The sequence below is a fragment of the Nilaparvata lugens genome, chromosome 2 (genome assembly GCF_014356525.2).
Source record: "Nilaparvata lugens isolate BPH chromosome 2, ASM1435652v1, whole genome shotgun sequence".
In the NCBI taxonomy this organism is placed as follows: Eukaryota; Metazoa; Arthropoda; class Insecta; order Hemiptera; family Delphacidae; genus Nilaparvata; species Nilaparvata lugens.
In genome coordinates, this window is record NC_052505.1 from 64,720,050 (window position 1) to 64,741,535 (window position 21,486).

The 21,486-nt window shown below is 33.3% G+C and overlaps 1 protein-coding gene across 2 annotated transcripts in view; it reads left to right on the forward strand.

Moving 5' to 3' along the window:
* The window catches only part of LOC111047722 (serum factor response D), a 282,522-nt gene that overhangs the window by 46,695 nt on the left and 214,341 nt on the right, over nucleotides 1-21,486 (forward strand). For both annotated transcript variants that reach the window (XM_039422459.1, XM_039422461.1), the window contains exon 3: nucleotides 5,914-6,227. In XM_039422459.1, coding sequence (XP_039278393.1) covers nucleotides 6,110-6,227 — 118 coding nt within the window. In that variant the 5' untranslated portion in view covers nucleotides 5,914-6,109. The remainder of the gene's footprint in view (nucleotides 1-5,913; nucleotides 6,228-21,486) is intronic.

Genomic DNA, 21,486 nt, shown 5'->3' on the forward strand with positions numbered 1-21,486 from the left:
TTGCTAAATAATACCAATGTTCGTACAGGTGAATTTTTCAATTGCTTTACGACCGGTTTTTAGGCAGTCAAGGTTATAGGAAAGGCTCGAAAATACTGTGCCTTACCTCCTAAATTAAAAATGAACGTCACGTTCTTCACTTCAATGAATTTCGAAGATCATAATTTACTGGTTCTGTATGGTAACGTTTGATTTTTGTCATTCGACTAGAACGTGTTATTCGTATTATCAATCATAGTGATTACAGTGAAATCTACCAAACTCGAACAAGGTTTTTTGTAAGCTTACATCAAGATATAATACAGAACAAGTTTAATAAATTACCACTCTGCTAGTAAAGGTAATATTTTTCACACTCCCACTCTATGATAATCATATCCGGATCGGATCTGACAATTTCCCTTATTACTATAGAAACCTGAAATTCAATTAGCTGCTATTTTAAAGTGCATGATTGTAAGCTTAATTAAAAATCAGTATCTTGAGAGTAACGCGTTTACAATTCATCATGTTTATTGCTGTAGCCTAACCTAAGAAATAAAACTAATATTGGAATCTTCAGTGAACTAGGACATAGCATAATATTATAATGTATTTATATGTTAATCGAATCATAATAATATGTATGAGTGGTATTTTATCTACATTTAACAAATCGATATAATATAAAAGCACTTATAAGGTTTCTAATATTGATGTTCAAATAATATAAATAGATATTTTTCATGTTTCACTCTGTGGGTGCAAGCCACCCCACATTGAACTCTCAAATTATTATCCTTTTCCCTTACTTTCTTTCTGACTTTGAATCTACATAATTTCATGGACTTAGCACTACAATAAACTTGGACAAGCTACATTCTGCACGATTCATTAAATTCAAGTGATATATAGGCCTGCAATAAAATGAAAATGTCAAGCGAACAATATAGTGAAAAATTCAAGTGAACTTTCAGGAAGAGTGAATTTATGTTGTTGACCGATCTCTCCAATCATTCCGAGGATTCCAATCACCGTACCAATCTGGATCAGTCAGTGGTGCAAATACCGCTATTTCATGGTTGCATCAAATTGCCAAAAGGCAGGAACTAGTTTTCCGGTTTTATTTCGTTTCCGTTCGCGTTTTGCTCTCTCATTCACTCTCTTCTCATTACCATCATCCCACTCCATCTCATCAATCTTTTCGTTTCATCTGTTTTGCAGTTTGCAACAACTCAAAACTTAGTCATCCTCAGAGATCAGTCATTCCATCAGATTGCTTCCCAATTACTTGTATGTTAATTTATTTTGGAAAATATTTCACTATGATATTCGAAATTAGAAAAAAACGTTTGAAAGTGATATTTACATGCGATAAATTGTGAAAAAATTAAGATTCCACAGTTATGTTCAACCTTTTCAAAGGTTAAGGGATGCACCTCCAGTAGAAGAAGGTAAACACGCTTCTCGTGATTGAGCCGATGTGTACCCAACAGACAACTTGATCCTTCAAGCAGAGAGTGAAGCACGAAGTCTCTCTCATCCCAGTCACGACGCTGCAACCTCACAGACAGTCAGTCATTCCACTTGCGGTTGGCACTACCTACTTTCACAGTTTATTTAACACTCATCTTCAGCGATGTTCACTTTTAAAACAACAAATAATGGAATGTGTCCGTAGAACTTTGCTATTTACTATTTTTAATCAGCGTCTTTCATCATCGAGTACCAATAAATTATAGAATCAAACTCAAGGAGTCACTCATTTCACTCGTTCAAATAACAGCAATAACCTTTCTGAACGTTCGATTAGAAGTTTTTCCCAACACTACTTTATTCAGAGTCCAAATATTTAAGAAATATTCTCAAGTAGTGATTAGACTCATCATACAGCCATAACCTTTCTAAACGTTCAAGTAAAAGTTTTTCTTGAACACTTCTACAAATCTCTGCTCCTTGAAAATGTACAGCATTTGTTGGGGACCACTTATCTCGTCTACTGCGTCGTTCAATAGCTATTTACATAACTACAGCCTTTCATAAACTTTCCGTTTCATGATTTACAGGTGCGACCAGTACTGTAATAGAATGTAACGGACAAGTATTGGACTATTTGAAGGGCGAGCACTATTGTTATGCAGTTTCCTTTCGATTATTTTGTCACTATATAGTGACAATTATTTGAATCTGCATTTGAATAAAGCGTAAAGTGTGGTCCGAAGCCGCTCTCGAAATGGAAGCAGAATTATTATGAAAATTTTCTATTATTTTATATTTGATGTTGAAGAATATTGGAAGGACGTTAAATTAATATCTATTTGTTTTCAAAGTCATTTATTCATTTGCTTGTGATGTAGGGGGATTCTCAATTATACTTTATTCTACAGTCCCTGAGAATACTAAAAAATATGATGCCTTATTCTTTAGTTAATAATCTATCTTTTCTATATTCCAACACTGTCAGTGGTTGGATTTCGAATTTATTCAGATTATTGGTGGATTGGGTATAGGAGTGCGTCATCGAGTTGTGAGTAATGCAAAGCTTGTACTATACTTCATAATTAGACATTCACCGCATGGTGCGGATTTCAAACATAAATAGAGCACATTAAAAAGCATTTAAGAAAATTAGATCTTCGCTATATACGAATGCAGATTACAATCTCCAAAACTAATTTACTAATTTCTAATTACTAATTCAAATTCACTAATTTCCAACTAATTTACGAAACTACATAGGAAAACAATGATATCAAAAATTATCTTCAAATATTTCTTCAGACATTTAGGACATTTACCATGGTGCGGATTTCAAACATAACTAGAGCACATTAAGAAGCATTTAAGAAAATTTTATCTTCGCTATATACTAATGCAGATTAAAATTTCCAAAATTAATTTACTAGTTTCCAATTACTTATTTACTCATTTTCAAAACTACATAGGAAAACAATGATATTAAAAATTATCTCAAATATCGATGAAATTTGTGTCAAGTGAAAGCGATACTAGTGCAAGTGAGAATTGTAAACCATAGATGTAGACCCTTTGCTCAACATTGTTGAGCATTGACTTGGAAACTGTATACACTTTCTCTGTGACTTGAAGCAGGTTTCCAAGCCGCAAGTGGATTCTCGCTGTTCACATAAATGAGGCCAGTTCATCTTTAGCTGCACCAGGTAGATGTAAATAGGTTGAAAAATGTTGGTAGCCTACCGCGTTGACATTTAAGTGAAGAAAATTAATTCTGTACAGTAGAGTTACATTACCAACTCAAGTACCTTACGGAAATATAACCTTACCTTGCATAGTATTAATAACTATATCTATAGTAAAGTATCTTTAAGAATACAATCACAATCCTCAATTAACCATGAAGATATACAACTTTGATGTAGATTTTTCCAAACATAAAATATCACTTACTTAGAGAATGTAGACTTCTTCAAACGTATCTTACCTGAATATCACTTTGTTAGAGATGATGAAATCTAGGTAATAGATTAGATTGGATGAGATTTTGATTATGGGGCAGAAAAGGGAGCAGATTACGACTAGATTTTAATTACTTTTCATCTCATTGTAGTTTGAACTTCTGGAGCATCTTAGCATACCAAATCAGCTTAAAATCATATCATTGCCGTTCAATTGCAAAAATGTTTTTGTCTTAAAGCGGAACATAGAACTTTGAATAAGTGAAGAAATCTGATCGATATTTTAAGAGGATGTTTCAGATGATTTCTCATGCTCTCCATTCAATTGTATATTATGTGTTCTGTAATTAATAATTTTACTCACAAAAATTCATACTTTATTATACTATTCATACTTTATTACTGTATCATATATGGTACACTATTTCTGAAACTTTCTACTCACTGGCTAGTAGTGACGCTTGCTTCGCCATGGCATCTTCAAGCTGACTACAACAGATAAGTAGATAAACTCCAGTTTATCGATAACAGGGACATCGATTCATTCTCAACTGGAACAATCATCTTCCGATACAATCATCAAATTATTGATTGAGTAATGGAACTCTTGTACGTTAGAACTGCATAAGATGTCTTACTCTCTTCTGCTGTTGAAAAGCAAAATATCGTTCAAATCTAGTAAAATCTTACGTTTTATCATATTTTTCCTTTCCGTTTTATACGTATAAACTTCTTTTATTTGGATAGAAACTGTTCCAGAGCAGATTCGATTAGTCAAAGTGTTCAGAAGAAACTGTGGCCGAAATTATATTAAAAATGACCTTGCCAGTCTGTGCGACCTTGCTGGGTCGCGTTTCCGGACAGTCTGTCACGTGACCAAGCCAAATTGAACCTCTTCCTCTTTCTACAATCAACAATTACCAGCAGCCAGCAACTGAACCGCTACAGTTCTCAATTGATTCTTACAATTCAAGATTCTAACTGGATGGTTTCATCCTGATGATTCAATTCAAATGTAGTACTTCCAGGTCGATCATGCTCTAGTTTCTTGTATGATAAGTTTTTCGTAGGAGAGTTTCATTCCCTATGAAACAATTCTGTACAATCCAGAAAAAGAATTTATTGACCGAGCGAAGTGAGATCTAAGATTCAAGTCGACGGTTTGCATTTCTCTTAATGTTTAAATGTTTATATGTTGCGCATTTACGGCGAAAAGCGGTAATAGATTTTCATGAAATTTGACAGGTATGTTCCTTTTTAAATTGCGCGTCGACATATATACAAGGTTTTTGGAAATTTTGCATCTCAAGGATAATATACAAGGAAAAAGGAGCCTCTTTCATAGGCCAATATTAGAGTGAAAATCAGACTATAGAAACTCATAGTGGATTTTTATTTATCATGAATCAGCTGACAAGTGATTCCACAGATGTGTGGAGAAGCCAGTCTATTACTGTATTTGTATTAGGTCTATAGTTTCAATCAAAGACCTTAAAGAGGTATGCATCTTTAAGCTGTGTTAACAAAATGTTAATAACTTAATCCTTATAGATTCTATTAGATTGAACAGAAGTTGACAAACACACATCTTCATAATGTATATGATAAGTTATGTTCAATCTAATATAATCAATAAGGATTGAGTTATTAACATTTGTTAATAACTTTGGTCTAATCGCAGCTCCAAGGTATTTGGTTTCAATATTTTGTTTTTCAGTCATGGTATTATTATGCGTGCCCACTAGTATCAATATTCTCACATTCGAAAAAACTAATTTAATAGGTGATTAAAAATAAACAAATGAACTAAATAATTCTGGAGAAATTATAATATTTTTGATTGTAAAAATTAATTTTCATCAGATAGAAAGATAATCACGGAACTGGATGAATAATATCATATGGAATACAAATTCAAACGTGAACTGAGTTTGTTGACATTTAAAACAAGTGACATCAGGTACTTGTGGATGAGAATACTGCGTGAGGTCTACTATTCACAGAACTACTAGTGTTATTTTGAAAGAATTTGATACTTTCAACTGAAAAACAAATTTAGAAACAATAATAGTATTGTTAAACAAGAATTCTGATCATCTGAGACTCAGAAATTATGCTCCAGAAAGGTGTGCTTTGTTTCGTTTGATAGGATTTCGTAGATCTGAAATATCTTCAATTGTTGAACACAGGATGAAATGGAGTAATAATTAATCTATCAAAGTGCATTCCATAGCTGAATTCACAAGATGACTAGTTGTATTCATCCATGAAGAAATGGATGATGTTTTGATGCACTATATTGATCATGAATTCCTCTGCAATCTATAGAAAGTACTTATATGATAGTGAATCATATCAATTCAAAAATTGTCATTGTATGTGATGTTGAATATTCGAGAATGTTTCCTGAATATTATTATTCCTAATCTTAATTTATCATATAAATTAATCCTAATCTTATATTATTATTCATAATCTTAATATTTGGTATTTGTTTCAGGTTGATTCTCTCCACTCACCTCGAATCGCCCACCTCGTCACTCATTCACTGCAATGCAAGCCACATTTCAATTGATCTACGTTTCCGAGTTCGGTACAGCTTCTATTTTCAGAGTTCCGCGTTAGTGTTCTACATAGTTAGAGTTATTTTTCAGTTTCAAAGTACCGTGATCTTTTGCACAGTTTAAACATTCACCATGCTCAATTGTACCGATTTTGAATGCATTCTGCACCATCACCACTACAATCATCATGAGAATAGACTGCAACACCACCTCCAAGACAACAGGGCCCATCATGAGCATCACCATGTTGGTAAGTCACATTCGCTATTAATTGAATTCTAAATCAGTAGGCTAAGTGTGGTGGCTCGGTGGCATTCAGAGATGCAGTCATTTAATCATCGGATTTGAAATAAAAATGTCATACAGAGTGCGGCATCAAAACTTCTTCTCTCAAAACTTTATAAAACGCATTCTAAGAATCGGTAAAGTTTCATTCTATTTTCTAAATGTAAGTATTACATGTATGTATATGTATTTGAAGTTTTTTTCATGTAGTTATGAAGAGTTATATAATGGAGGTAACGTTCCCCACTTTGGATACACCTATTAGAATGGCGACTGACCTGTGCAAGAACAAAACTTTAAAACCACGCCTCTCGAATGTGACTACGATAACTCTGCTATGTCATCAAATTACTGAATAGTGAGCATTTCAAAAAAGGTAGCCAAAAAGGATGCCGCACTCTGTTCATTATAAATATGATTTACAAACATGCAGCTACGGTATGCTCACATGATAGTTTTCATCTGAAGATAGTGTACTTGCAGCTTAATCAGCGCCTGTCATGAATATAACTATTCTAAAATTGAAATCCATTGATTCAAATCAAAAATTAATACGACGTGTGAATCATTAGAATCGACTTATTCAATGTGGTAGCGCTGGTCCATTTTCAGGAAAGAATTAAACTCTTTAATGTTGCTTTTTGTTTTGAATCTTACATTTAAAATCATGTAACTAAATTCTGTGGAAATTCCTCTTGAAGACTGGCTTCTTTGATATCGGTTTTTAAATCGATAATACCAACAATGGAGTCCCATCATAACTTGGAAGAGTATCAACAACAGTCTCTCTTCCACTACTATAGCCTATGAATAATCAATATGCGGATAATTCCTATTCCGGATCCTGCGTGATTTGGATGCTTTCGGATCCCTTCAATTACATACAATGACTCTCTATCGAAACTGAAAGAGCTGAACCTAATTTATTCTCTTTCGCAATGAATCTCTATGAAGAATAGATTTTATTGTTCAAATGATATCTTTTCTTCTCGGGATAGATTTCTCATGGTTCGCTGAGGACTGTCAAAGGAACTGCTCCAGACACTAATTTCTTGATGAGATTCTAATTGTAACTCAGTAGGAGCTATTCGGCATTGTGCTACAAATAATTATTGTTCTTTTTTATTCATTCAACATTTTTATTCAATATTTTTATAATGACTTTCTATTTCGTTGGAATAATTTATCATTAGCATAACTTTATAATTTAAATCCTTTTTTTTCATGCTTTCCTCGTCACATTCACTGCTTATATGATCGAGATGTGTACAATCATTACAATCCAAAGCATGTTCTGCTTGCGAAAGTAATGTTCCATACTGCTATTGCGAGACGGGTTAGAAGTGTAACTACAAGAAATAGTAATTGAATTTTAAAATAGCACGTTTCAGTTAGTAACGAAGTAGCTTCTTCATAAAAGCATGAAATATTAAGGTCGCTGTCGCAGTGTTTCACTTGATAAGTAGAACGAAGATTATTATTAAATTGCTGTGGAATTTTTTTGTTTCAAGTACTATTGACGCACTCAATGGGATTTGTATCAAACTATTCTCTTCAATGTCGAGATATTTGTAATACTGTACCAAAATAACAACTGGGGAAAAAGGTATTCACTGATAAGCTATTACCAATGTATGCAGAGAAAGATTGTTGTAATTGTACCTGCGATACACATTTAATTTCGATTCTTTCAATTCTTATTTACTTACTTTGCAAGTTATAAAGATAAAAAAGTCATTCACTCGATATACCAATCGAGTATAAGTGTATAACATCACACTTCTCTGAAGTCGTAGACTCTTTTAAGGAATACCTCTCATCTGAAATACTTATAAGAAAAACTCTTAAAAGTGATACTAGTCTAGAAATACATATCTGAATATTTACCACTCCAAACATAGTCTACCTAGAGGTGGAAATCAACGATTTTGATGAAGAAGTTTTGGTGAGTCTTGGTGATGATTAGGGAAGGATTTTATTTGGACCCAAACCACCCACAAAAATCCGATTCTTGTCAAAAAGTAACCCCTATTTTTTAAAAATCGCGAAATTTAGAGGTAGTATTTTTGGGGATAATTTTAATTTTTTCTCGTTGATAGTGAATCTCCATCAACTTAGATGGATAATTTTGATAGTTAATTATATCAAGGGCTTGAATTCAGGTCTGAAGAAAATTGAATCTTTCGTTTTTGGAATGTTGGATAAATTGTTTCTGCCTTACATGCTACATAATATGCCGGTTATGCTTATTCTACAATTTCTAGTGAAAGCTACTATTTATTTTTCTCATTAAATTCATTAATTTTTGGGAAAAAGGAATTGATATGAGAAGCGCCTTACTACTAATACTCTCATTTTACAGTTGAAGATACAATAATAAGTATTTGGCGTTACAGAATTCCCTACATTCCCCATCTAGAATTTTGGCCAAATCTCCTCATTCTTCGCACAAGAATTTCGCCATGATCGCTTTTGACATTTTCAAAATCCTTTTCACTTGGGTGCTTATAGCGAATTGATTATTTGAGACTTGTCCTCCGCTAGGGGGACCACAGCAGTGTAGGGGTCAGAGCCCCCCCCCCCCCTGCCAACACGCCAGTAATCTTCCTCTGTCGATATTGATAAACTGTCATTTTCACACAGCAATCGTGATATGAGTTTCCATGTGGATAAGAAATTTCTCTTGAAGTTCCCTTGAAGCAAAAAATAATCCATCAGATGATGAGAATTTATTATTTTTTTATTACATAATATCATCACACAATCAACATTTCAATTGTTCATTTAGCAAATTTAGAAAGACCACAAGGCATTCTCGAAACATTTGTCATGAAGAAAAATAAAAATTGTAGGACACTGTGAATTATGAGACAAGGAATATGAGATTTCACGTATGTGAAAGCAACTTGTATCACGATTAACGATAGAAGGTACAATGAAGTGACAGATCACTGTTTAATATGCGAAAATAAACTGCTGAAAATAAGTATGTGGGATTGAATTTTTAATAAGGCAATTATGTTGAAGCCCACATACAGGTAATTACGCGTTAAATTCAGTTGACAGAAATTAATTGACGTACAAACCTTCTAAAAGCATAAATCCTAGATCCCGCCGTCTCCAATGTAATCGTGGAATGTTCTTGCCTGAAACTTGTTTCAAATTTGCATTTGAAAAATTCGTAATCCATGGACAATTGAACTTTCAGAAATTATTCCTGATTAGAAATTATCTTACCATTTTAAAAAATATTATTTTGTTAGTATACCATATTAATCAAAAAATAATTTATACATTTTTTAATGATAGATAATAAATGACTTGGTTACTGGGTTTTATCTATCAATAGCTATATTAATACGGTTTGATATTTTCAGGCTTGTTTCATCCGAAAATCAATTCCGAATATATCTTCATGCAAGTAGATGCTTGAAATAAGGATATTTTTTAGAGAGTTTAAATGCTCATTAGAGATGGGTTCCATCGTTGTGCGGAGCCTATTGTAATGTATCATCCCTCAATAACAATAAGCAACCCTAAAATCAAAAATGTGATAAAAAAGAGAATAAAAATAATCCAATCAGTAAGCAAGAATAAAATGTATTTGTATGCTTTTCTTCCACAGTAAAATAAGATTTTCTTGTTTATTGGATCGAGAAATTGCTCTGCACCATCTAGGTTGATTATCAATTCGGAAGAAATTATGTCATGATTCGCTTTTATAAGATTACATGATTATTGATACTGTGCAAACAATTTTGTAGGTAGTTGCCCTGTCCAAAGGTAAAAGAGAAACTCTGCTACAGCCTACACTCTAGGTTTTTGAAAGCTCTTTGTTGTTGTTTGCATATTGGCGAACCAATACTTGTGAAAGTTTTGCATGTATTAAACTATATTTTTGCCATACTCTGCGACCAAGATATTGTCAAAGTTGTAGGTGCAAGATAAACGTGGTATAATACCTCGTTACATAACTTTCCTCGAAAAGAATTACAATTTAGATGGAGTATTACTCAAGTAATTTTTTGGATGAATATTGGCGTGTTGAGTGCGGGAAACGGCCTGGAAGGCTGTAAAAATCCTCGTATAAGGTAGGCCTAAGGTAATTGTGAGTTGGGACCTCCCCTGAAGAGTCCTTTCACTACCTACAATATGTATTCTTGATTAGATGAATACATAATAACGATTGAACGACTGGATTTTATTATGCATAAAAAATGTATTCCCTGAACAATAAATTGATGAGTATGAAAATAAATAACATTACGGATACTCTGCAATAATTGATGGAGAATTGTAGGAGGTTTACAGTACTTTCAATCAACTAGACGATTAATCTCCAACCTCCCCTCTAAAAACAACCCCCATCCCTCAATGATGACAATATCCCGCATTGCTTTAGAATACTATTGAAAGAGTTATCGAGCTTTCCTCCTTGAATTGATGTTAGCAGAAGATTTATCATATTAAGCTTTCCTTGTGGCCTCTCCACAAAACTATCCTCGTATTTCAGCTTGTAACCCAATTGAAAAATACGTTGAATTGTCCACTGGGTAAGTCCCAAAAGACTTAATTTCTATGAATGACCCCTGATTCTGACGCTGAATATACAATAAAAATACGTCGACTGTATATTAAATTATTTCGAATCTTTTCAATTTCTATCTCAATTCAGGATTCCCAGAGTTTCAGTTGTCAGTCAAGATTCGACTTATCGAACTCTAGTTTGGTTTGAAGATTCAAATAAATCAAATCAGTTCAATGAACAGCAATTAAGTGAAGAGGTGCGTACAGACGTTTGCGCCACAAACACGCGCATTTTACTTTTCGTCAGTTGATGCTATTCTGACTATATCTGTATTTGTATAGAAACAGTAAGATGCAGATATAATAAGCATATCATCAGCTGATAAAAAGTGAAAAATGCATTTGATTGTGACGCTCAAGCCTATCTATGTATATGAATATTTTATATTGTTGGGAAAATTACATTAAGATATTCATTCCTAGACTAAATTTGATGACAAATTATGAAATGTTTTTTTTGTCAGAAGGATTTCCATTTTCGTATTATCTTTTTCTATATATGCATTTGCAAGGATCTATTTGTACTCATTGAAAGCTGAGCACATGCCGATAGTAGAGTGGTGACTATTCAAAACAGATTGCACTCTTTTCGACTCCTCCACTCTTCTTCTAAGTCTTCTTCTTTATTTCCTTTTTCTTCTCACTTGCATACCATTGTTAACAACTTCAGATATGCATACCATTGTATGGACTTCTGTTCGTGTCGCTAGCTGCATCCCCTGTTAGTTTGTTGTTGGTGGGGGGGTATTAATGGGGAAGGGGGCAAGGTCTCCGCTCCCGCGTTGACAATGGAGACAGGCGCGGACTTGAACCCAAGAGATCAATTCAATCAGCCATTCTGTCATCCACACATCATCATCGCCATCATCACATTCACATATCCTCATCATCATCATCATAATCATGAACATTATCATCATAAACACATTATATCAACATCATCATCGTCGATATATAATCACAATCACCACCATCATCATCATCATCGTCATCATCATGTCATCAAAATTATTGCCGAAGCGCCTTTCAAGCCAGTAGATGCCTTTGTCGGCCAAAAATATTAGCAATTACATTGCTCCTCCTGGCTAACCTTCCTTTTCTCCCACTTCTTTTATCTTCTCTTTCTCTTCTCACTTCCACTCATTTTATAATTTGTACTCTTCTGTTCACTCGTCAACTCTTTTCACATCTATTCTTCACTCTTTTCCTCTTCTCCTCTCTCATTTTCACCTCTATTCTACTCTCTCCAGTCTCCTTCCTTCTTTCCCCTCCTCGTCACCCCTTTCACTACTACTCTAGCTGTAACTTATAGAGTAGAGCTCTATAGGCCTACTCTCTTTCCTTCTTCTTTTCTCTCCTTATTCCACGCTTCTATTTTTCCCTTTCTCTTCTATTCACCTTTTTAAAGAGCTTTTGATGCCGACCTATCAAGTTGTTTTTGCCATCTTCTGCACACTCACCCGAACGCTTGCGTTCAAGTATACCAACATTATTTAGAACCAGCTTCTCAATTTGATAGCAGTTTTCCCTGGAGGCTGATCCAGCTACTCGGGAGAGAAACAAATTAAAATTCGCCTGATTGATGAGAAATCTATCATAGACAAATAAATTAGATCATGGTGTATTGCTTTCGGCTCCATTTTCTCAATTAATTTCTTTTCTTGTGGCATTTATACTGTTGAATGTAGAACAACTTCCCTATTATTCTTCATTTCTTGTTATCATGGATAATCAATTATTGTGGATGATAAGTGGAGACATTATCAATAAACAAGAACAAGAAAATAGTTATTTGTGCAACTAGTGCGCAAAGTGACACTTTGCTGTACTGAAAGAAAAACGTTTACGATCCGTAGGCAAGTGTGGAATGGTTTCTTGAGTGCAACAAAGAAACTTTGCGCACATATTTCACATCAAATTTTTCCTACAGTTACCATTGAATATGAAAAGTGAGTAATAATGGGTGAAATTTCCTGAAATTGATCAAATGTTTGTCTGTGTCATTTTATAATTAGTAATTGAATAAATACAATGGATTTGAAAATTCAATCAATTTTGATTCTAAAATTATTTATCAATGAATTGATTAATTTATCTAGAATAATGAATAATTTATAATATTTAAAATGTATAACCAAATATATTTTTATAAATTATATTATTTTATTTATTATTTAGTATTTATTATTAATTGATAATTCAACCACTTTGAATTATTAAGTTTCTACATTTTAAAATTTTTAAATTTTCAAATATTATATATATATATATATAGTGTAGTGCTCTTCCTGGGGGGTTTACTATCGCCTCCAAGGATAGATCGACACACGTATAATGAATCTTGTGTGGAGTATAAATAGTCCCACGTTACTAGCCAAATTGTGTAGTACTGTATTTTAAATGCCTCACTTTGCATCGGCAAATTGTGTTGTGCTGCAAATATATATCTCCACGGGTAATGAATCTTGCACTGAGTCACCAGTATTGAGGTTAGAAATTTGAAAATGCGTGCGTGGACGCTGAGTGAATACCAGACTGATTGAATCACTACAAGATTCGATACAATCGTCTGAATCGCGGGAGGCATAAACACTCGCTCACCCTTGATTCTTCTTATGACAGATTGTATAATGATAAAAATTTTTAAAAGTAGTGTAGCGGTTGCTAAACACTGAATACGGATATCTTAAAACTATTACCTGTGATGGAACAGCATACAAAATCATACAGGACGAGCAAAAATCCCGATGTAGATAATTTACGGGACTGCGTCTCTAATAAGTTCCGAAGGATTAAGATAGGGTACTAGGACCAGATATCGTTCGGAATATATTTCGAGAACAGAGTCTTGTCGGGTTTTATGCTCTATTGTAGGAAATTATATGATCTCCAGCTGCATCTGCTACAGTCGACGAATTCGCTACTAAGTCAAAGTTGGTAACAGATAAAAGCTGATATATGAGTAGGTAAGGACAGAGAATAGATAATCTCGATCTGACCCCACACACTACATCCACTTAGATCTGTTCCAATATCCAGGTTGATTCAGTTATTTCAATGATTATACTTGATTGGTTCTTGATAATATAGAACATGTCAGGCACAATAATTGACAGGCTCAAGAAATAATCAAACTCAGAAGACGAATTGACAAAATGGAAATATAATATGATAAAATATATGATTTGACAGTGCAGATTTAAAGCTTGGATTACAGATTGAAAATAGTTTAACATTAACAAAATAATTAGACATTTTCTTGTACTCGCATGACACCATGCATGATCCAACAGAATTTTATAACTGATAAATTTAACAGTTTTTTGAAAAAATAGTGAAAATGTATTATAAAAGATTTAAAAATTACTTGGGTCGTGGTTCTGGCAGCAGAGGATAGTTGATCAACTACAAGTTCTTATAAATTCTATATCAGATAAATCTAGGATCTTAATGGTTATAAGCGCTTGTTAGCGTGGCCATTACTTTAATGAAGAAACATTTTATATTTTCTGCACTGTTATTTCTTTCAAAGTGAAGATTGGGGCCCCAAAATATAAAACTCACGTGAATCCTCTTGGCGGTCGTGGTTCCTTTAGATCAAATTTGTTTGATTGGTGGCCGGTCCAGGCGTCGGTCTCAGCAAATGTGGAATTTTAATTAAATATCTTCTTCACCAAAATAATTAGGCAATAATTAAATTTGAATTTCTAGAATTGTCGATTGATGAAATAAATTTACAAATAATAGATAAATTAGGAAATAAAATAGCCTAAAATATTGGCTCACAGATAAAATATATAAAAATCGAACAAAATTTCACTAATGGGTATTTGGTAACTTTCAACAAGGTCCTAACGGTAAGGATTTTAAAAGGGAAGTGAAGTGACTTCTTCTAAGCCTTTGGCTAGAACCTTATCTCTGAGAATCTCTGTGTAATTAATTTGCATGAAAATTTGCCATTGGTAGAATGATTATGACGTAGGCATGACGTCAGTGGCAAGCAGTAAAATATAATTCCTTTAATTACAATAATAACTTAATTTGTATAATTTTTTAAACTGCTTAATTCTCTAGATACAGTTCCTCTATACAGTGTACATGCACTAGCATATATGATAAGGCAGGTTTGCTGTCTGATAACAGATTAACATGCTTTCAAACGATCATCCCTTTTGGTGCTATTTCTATGACATATGATTGGCTCAGACTTGCCAAAGAGATTTATTCACCATGTGACTGAGTTAAATCAATATATTTATAATTTAATATTTCTACACAATTCTTATTATGCTCGAAACTGTTATAATTAATTTTTGCTGCTCTTATCAGTAATACAATATTAATGCTATGACCTAGTTAGTTACGATAACGCTCGACATTATAATTCAATTTCATGAATAATAAATAATTTTAACAATAATACATTCATTTTATTTTTTATTTGAAATTCTTTATCCTTTATCAATAGTTCTTAATTTTAGAAATAATATTATAGCTTGCATGAAAACCTGGCATGACATTTTATAATATATTGAGTCAGTCAGCTGTGTCTGAGCTGCTACAAAAACATCTGATCAATAGTAAACAAAAGTGTAACCTCCAAAAGTTCAATGAGCAATTCATAAATGATTTGCACCTACTCTGCAAAACCATTATAATGTTATTAAACAATTCTTTGGAAAAAATGTGTAGTACGAAACTCTTATGTTTGGCAGATCTTTCATTCTATAAGGTTAATTACAATTTTCCTAGCTAATTCTCTTCTTTCATGAGATTTATTCAAAAAATTCATCACAATATATATATATATTGAAAAATGTTTAATTCAAAATATTTATCTTGTAAAAATCACATGAATAATTTTCATTGAATAATTTAAAGATTCTCAGAAAAAAATAGACTGTGGATGGATTCGTACTCCCAACCTCATCATCCATATCAATCTTTCATTTACCAGTCCAGTACCACAGAATAAGTACAGAATGGAAACTTGTAATAAATCGCCCATCTAACCAATGCTTTTTACATGACCCCAATACTAAACACGTCACCTGACCTTGGGAAGTTCCAATCCTGGTCTTCTGATTGGCTCGTAGCGGTGATCGAAATCAATTGATCCGGATCATTAAAGTGATCCGAACCTACCATCAATACTATTACAATGCGGCGCTTCCTAACAAGATGGCGGATTTTAGCGTCAGGGTACTAGCCAAGTTTCCGTACTGTATGTATACTGTGCCAGTACGCTCTGAGCTACTGATCCACTCTCTGATGATTGAATGCTTGAAGGGGGTTTCATCTCATGTGAGCATTGAAATGACTACCACAATCAGTATTAACAACCTCATTTCGATTTTCCCGCACTGGTTCTCAATATTACCTAATAACTATTTTGCGTTGTCATGCTGCAAATCTGGAGTATGCAAAATACTTACTTTGTGCACTAGTACGGAAAAGTGATTCTTTGCGGTCTGCAATCAGTGCAGAAATAGTCACTTCTCAAGGTATCTGTAGGAATTTTTTTTCCAGTACCGGTATATTTCTCACTTTCAAATTGAGCTCCATTGTGCTTCATTGTGAGCTCCATACTGAGATACATTGTGCTACGATTTTGTTTGTCCTAGTGTATTCTAGAGAAGTATACCGCTGATCTCAATCAATCAATCATTTTATTCAGTAAAATGCATTACAAAATTGGTCCCGCTAAACCTAAAAGATTTTACAGCAGGTGCCTACAAATAATAAAATACATAAATAGAATGAATGCTAACTTAAAAAATAAACTAAGGAAACATTTTTTTTCATGAAACTGGGAGTTTAGGAATTTAAAAAGGAGTATGGGGTATTAGATGAACTAAGGATGATTAATAGGGTATACCACCAATTAGGGTTAATGGAAATTGGAAAAAATGGAAAAACTCAAAAACTTCAAATCATAAAGCTAAATAATTAAATTTAAAATAAAATAAACTTGATACTCTATAGTAAGTAAGCATCAAAGGAAATTAATCTTATTCAGAATTAAGGATAATACTAAATAAAAAATACAATAAGTGATCGTGAGTCTCAAACGTTAATTATCCATCCATATAGTATATGAAAATTAAATGATATATTAATATATATTATGAAAAATTAGATAGTCACTCTAAGGCGGCGGTGTTTCACAGATTCTAAAATTCATTTTACCAGCAAACTAATATTTTGTAATTATAAAAAGCAAAAAATTGATGATTTTTCACTATCTAGTGTACATTAAAGTGTTGGAGTAATAGTGTCATAAATTATCTTCATTCATTTATTAGGCTAATATAAAAATTCAAACATTTTAATCATGGATGTCTTCCCATGAGCTCGTTCAAGGGTGTACAAGTAGGCTACCGTACTGTATAATCATCAGGAGTTTTCTCAACTACACATTCAGAGATTATGAGAAATGTTCAACAAAAGAAGATTGTTTTTAGCACTTCTTATTTATGTCACTAGTCGGCAGGCTCGCTTCGCTCCCCTAATCAGTCTAGTTGAGCTTATTTCCTTTCCTGAAAAATAATATTGATAGTCCAGTCAGATGGTAATTTTCCAGGAAACATCCTCAAAAGAAATTTTCTTGACGGTTCTATATGTATTTTGAGGCGATGAATTCGAATTTTGAATTTTCTGGCACGCAAGAGGGTGGCTTCACCCCTAAAACCTCCAAAAACCCTCAAGTTCTGAGAGTTTATCTCAAAATCATCGGTGTTCTCCAGAGTGAATTGTATTTCGAAATAAAAGAAGAAGCTAACCTACCGTTCTTAGACATTCTAGTCACCAGAAACAAAAATGGAAGTCTGGAACATTCAGTATACAGAAAACCAACCCATACAAATATATACCTGAATGCACAATCTCATCACCAGGTCCCTGCACATTCCTTGTCTGTAGTCAATAGTCTAATCTTTCAATCTCTCCATCTCCCCGACAAAAATAAACAAAGAAGAGGAGATCGAAGTAATCAAATCCATACTGAAGTGTGATAGTTACAAGAATAGAATAATTGAAAAATCATTGAGAAAAAATCTGACACCTCCAAAATCTGAAGTAAAACTCAAGAAAGAGTTTTACTCAAGAAAGTCGGGGTACTACCGACCGAATTTGAAGAATACAAAAAACATCAAGCCAAACCAATTCACGAACCTCTCCAAACTATTTAGAAATTTCTAAAGAAACCCTTTCAGAGATCAAAACTAGTAAATCATGGCGTTTCCAGCATTCCCTGCCTGAATTGTGACAAGATGTATGTAGGTCAAACAAATAGTAGAATATCAGTCAGCCAGGATAGAAGAGCCCAACTAAACATGGAAAACAGACAATACACCTCTGCTCTTTATAACCACGAATAGAGCACAGGTCACAAAATAACTTTAAAAATTAAAAACTATTAGTCAACATTCAAGATCTTCGGGTTAGGATTCTGCGAGAGGCCCTAGAAATAGAGAAACAAGAGAGGCTTAACAAAAGGGATGACATTACAAATATCAGTCTCTTCTCTTTGGAAAATCATCCCCAACACAAGAAACACATCATAAAAGCAAGACATTTCTCCGGGAATTCCATTCACCCATCAGCGCCAAGCCGAGCACGTGGAAGAAGAAGAGGGGAGGAGGTACTCCTTCGACCACGAGGAAGAACTTCCAAACATAGACTGGAGTCAGTGTAGCATTACCTGCACTCAGAAGATGTCATTTTGAGATAATGACGAGACTTCAGCAAGTAAGTGAAACTGCTTATCGGATGCATCCGGTTGATAAATTACCATATTTTTATCCATCCGCGAATTTTTAAAACATAGATTTTCGCAGTTCGTGGTTCTAGTATAGTTTGGAGAATATCACCTTCTTCGTTTTGTAAGGATAATTCTTCGGATACATAGTTCTCTCTCCTTGTTCCTTGTATTGTAATAAATCAGGGAATAACCATTATTCACTGCCACTAAAGCCGACCATTATTAATGTAAAGTTCTGTATGAGGTATTCAGTGTTCATGTAGTGTAGTTTAATGGTTCAATCACAGCTATATGAATATGAATAGAATATATTTATCCAATTCACCTTGATCTACATTATACATTTGAATTATTCACAATGCCTACAATAATCATTCAACTTAGATATAGCAGACATTATGTTGAGAAGTAATGAGTATGATTGAATTATCAAACAACTTCATAAATATTAATGTGCTCTATAAGCTTTGATGGAAATTTCTATTTAAAATATTTTCTCACTTTCTAAATCCCTCTTAAGGCATTCTTCTTCTGAAGCATTGTTTGTACTGAATGAATAATTGAATCCGTTACTTGAATGGTTTTGCGTAATGCCATGTAACTCATTTTCGCTGTTGCGTGGGTTTCATAATGCACAAGTCTCAAGTCTCAAGTCATGATAATAATAATTATTGGGATTTATTAATTTGGAAAATACAGCGTTCAACTCTTAAACATATTAATAGTCTTCTAGATCAACTTAATTCATACTACCTATCCTATTAAAATGTGCGTATAATTTACAATATCGGGGCACCGAGCTTCGCTCGTTATTTATCTATTGATAAACAGAACTCAATATTCTTCAAAATGATTGGGGAAGGACTAACAGGCACAGCCCAAAGCTGTTTCACCCCCGAATTTTGATTCATACACTATAAATATTCCAAAAAGTAGGTTATGTTCCATACTCTTGAATTCAGGTCAAATTTTCAGTCCAAATATTTGAAAACATAAAAGTTCTAATTTAGATTGTTTACATACCAAATTGAATAACAAAATAACACTCACTAATCACTTAGAACTGTAAAATAATGATTAAGTTTGAATATCATGATAATATACCATCTCATGTCAACAAATCAGATTATTTTGATTGAGTCAATCAAAATTTCTAGATTTCTCACGAGATACGGTAAGCTAATTTACACAGCCGATCTCTCACACAGGCACACGCATCTTCTGTTATCGACAGACGACGAAATTATCATCTGTTTTTTCCAAGGATGAATTATCCTTTTCATGTCCTTCAGCGAGTTTTCTCAGGGATGAGACCTAGTGCAATCGAATTTTTATATCATAAACCTACTATATTCCAAATTTCGTGAAAATCGTTAGAGCCTTTTTCGAGATCCGTTGAACATAAATGACCAGATAACCAGTTATAAAAATATAAACAGATATACAGAAATTGCTCGCTTAATATAATAGGATAAGCAAAAAATATTCATGTTGGCGCAAGCCGAAATGTGTGATACATTTCTTTAAATACTTTCACAACTTATAATAGTGGGAGGATCCACCATGCTATAAAACAAAATCATTTTTTCCTATTGATCAATACTACAGCCATCCAGACTAAAAACTGATGAGCTAATTTTTTTATCCTAAAATACTATTTGAAAAATTGAACAGTGAATTTCTCATTAGAAACTCTTACTGCTATTGTTCAATTAATTTGTAGACTTATTGATGGCACTATGGAAGCTAGATTCACTCAATCACTGCTCTGCTCTTTTACTGGACACTACTTGAACAAGCACTACATGTGCAACACTATCATGACAAGTAGTTCTCTTATATTTATATGTGGGTTCCAAACCACTGAGTGGTTGGTGGAAATTCATTTATGTCGCTGACCAATCCAAGCGCAGTTTTCAATTGAACGTGTTAATGAGAGAATGATCTATCTTTCATCTAAAACCAAATACCATATTCAATATTCGTGTAATTTGATTTTTCAATAATATTTATTGTAAAATTATTGCTGCAATGTATTCTTTCCCCTTGAAAATTCAAAAAAATCTGCAATTAGAAATGGAAATCTTTGAAGAAATTATATAGTTGCATACCTGGATCTAGATAATAAAAAAAAGAAAACTGGGAGTTTTGGATTCTGTTCCATTTGCTATTCATTGTATTAATTCCATCAATAAATGAATATACATACTATCTTCAAGAAGCAAAATATTTCTGAACTCTATTTTTGCATTTAATTTATTCAGTTATTTTTACTTGCAAAGTAAATCTGCAATTAGAAATGGAAATCTTTGAAGAAATTATATAGTTGCATACCTGGATCTAGATAATAAAAAAAAAGAAAACTGGGAGTTTTGGATTCTGTTCCATTTGCTATTCATTGTATTAATTCCATCAATAAATGAATATACATACTATCTTCAAGAAGCAAAATATTTCTGAACTCTATTTTTGCATCTAATTTATTCATTTATTTTTACTTGCAAAGGAAGAATAGTACTCTCTTAGCATACAAGTTATCATTCAACCCACCACTAAAATATAATTATCTGTCTACAGTGCGTACTACTAGCACTGTATTCGAATATAATTTAAAAGTTAACTCATCATAAAAATTAATCTGTTCACTATTGTTCCACAAGCACTCTTCAAACTCAAATACACCAATGTTAGAGGATAAGGAACTCATCGAATTTGTACCTGATATGAAAATAAATCGAACCGTACTCTTTGTTCGCTGATTAAGATTCAGTGTATTTATAGCCAGCATCCGTTCTATTCACAAGTATAAAAATATTCATTCATCATCTCATGATAAATTATTCACCAGGCTACTACAAGACCCGTTTATTAATCA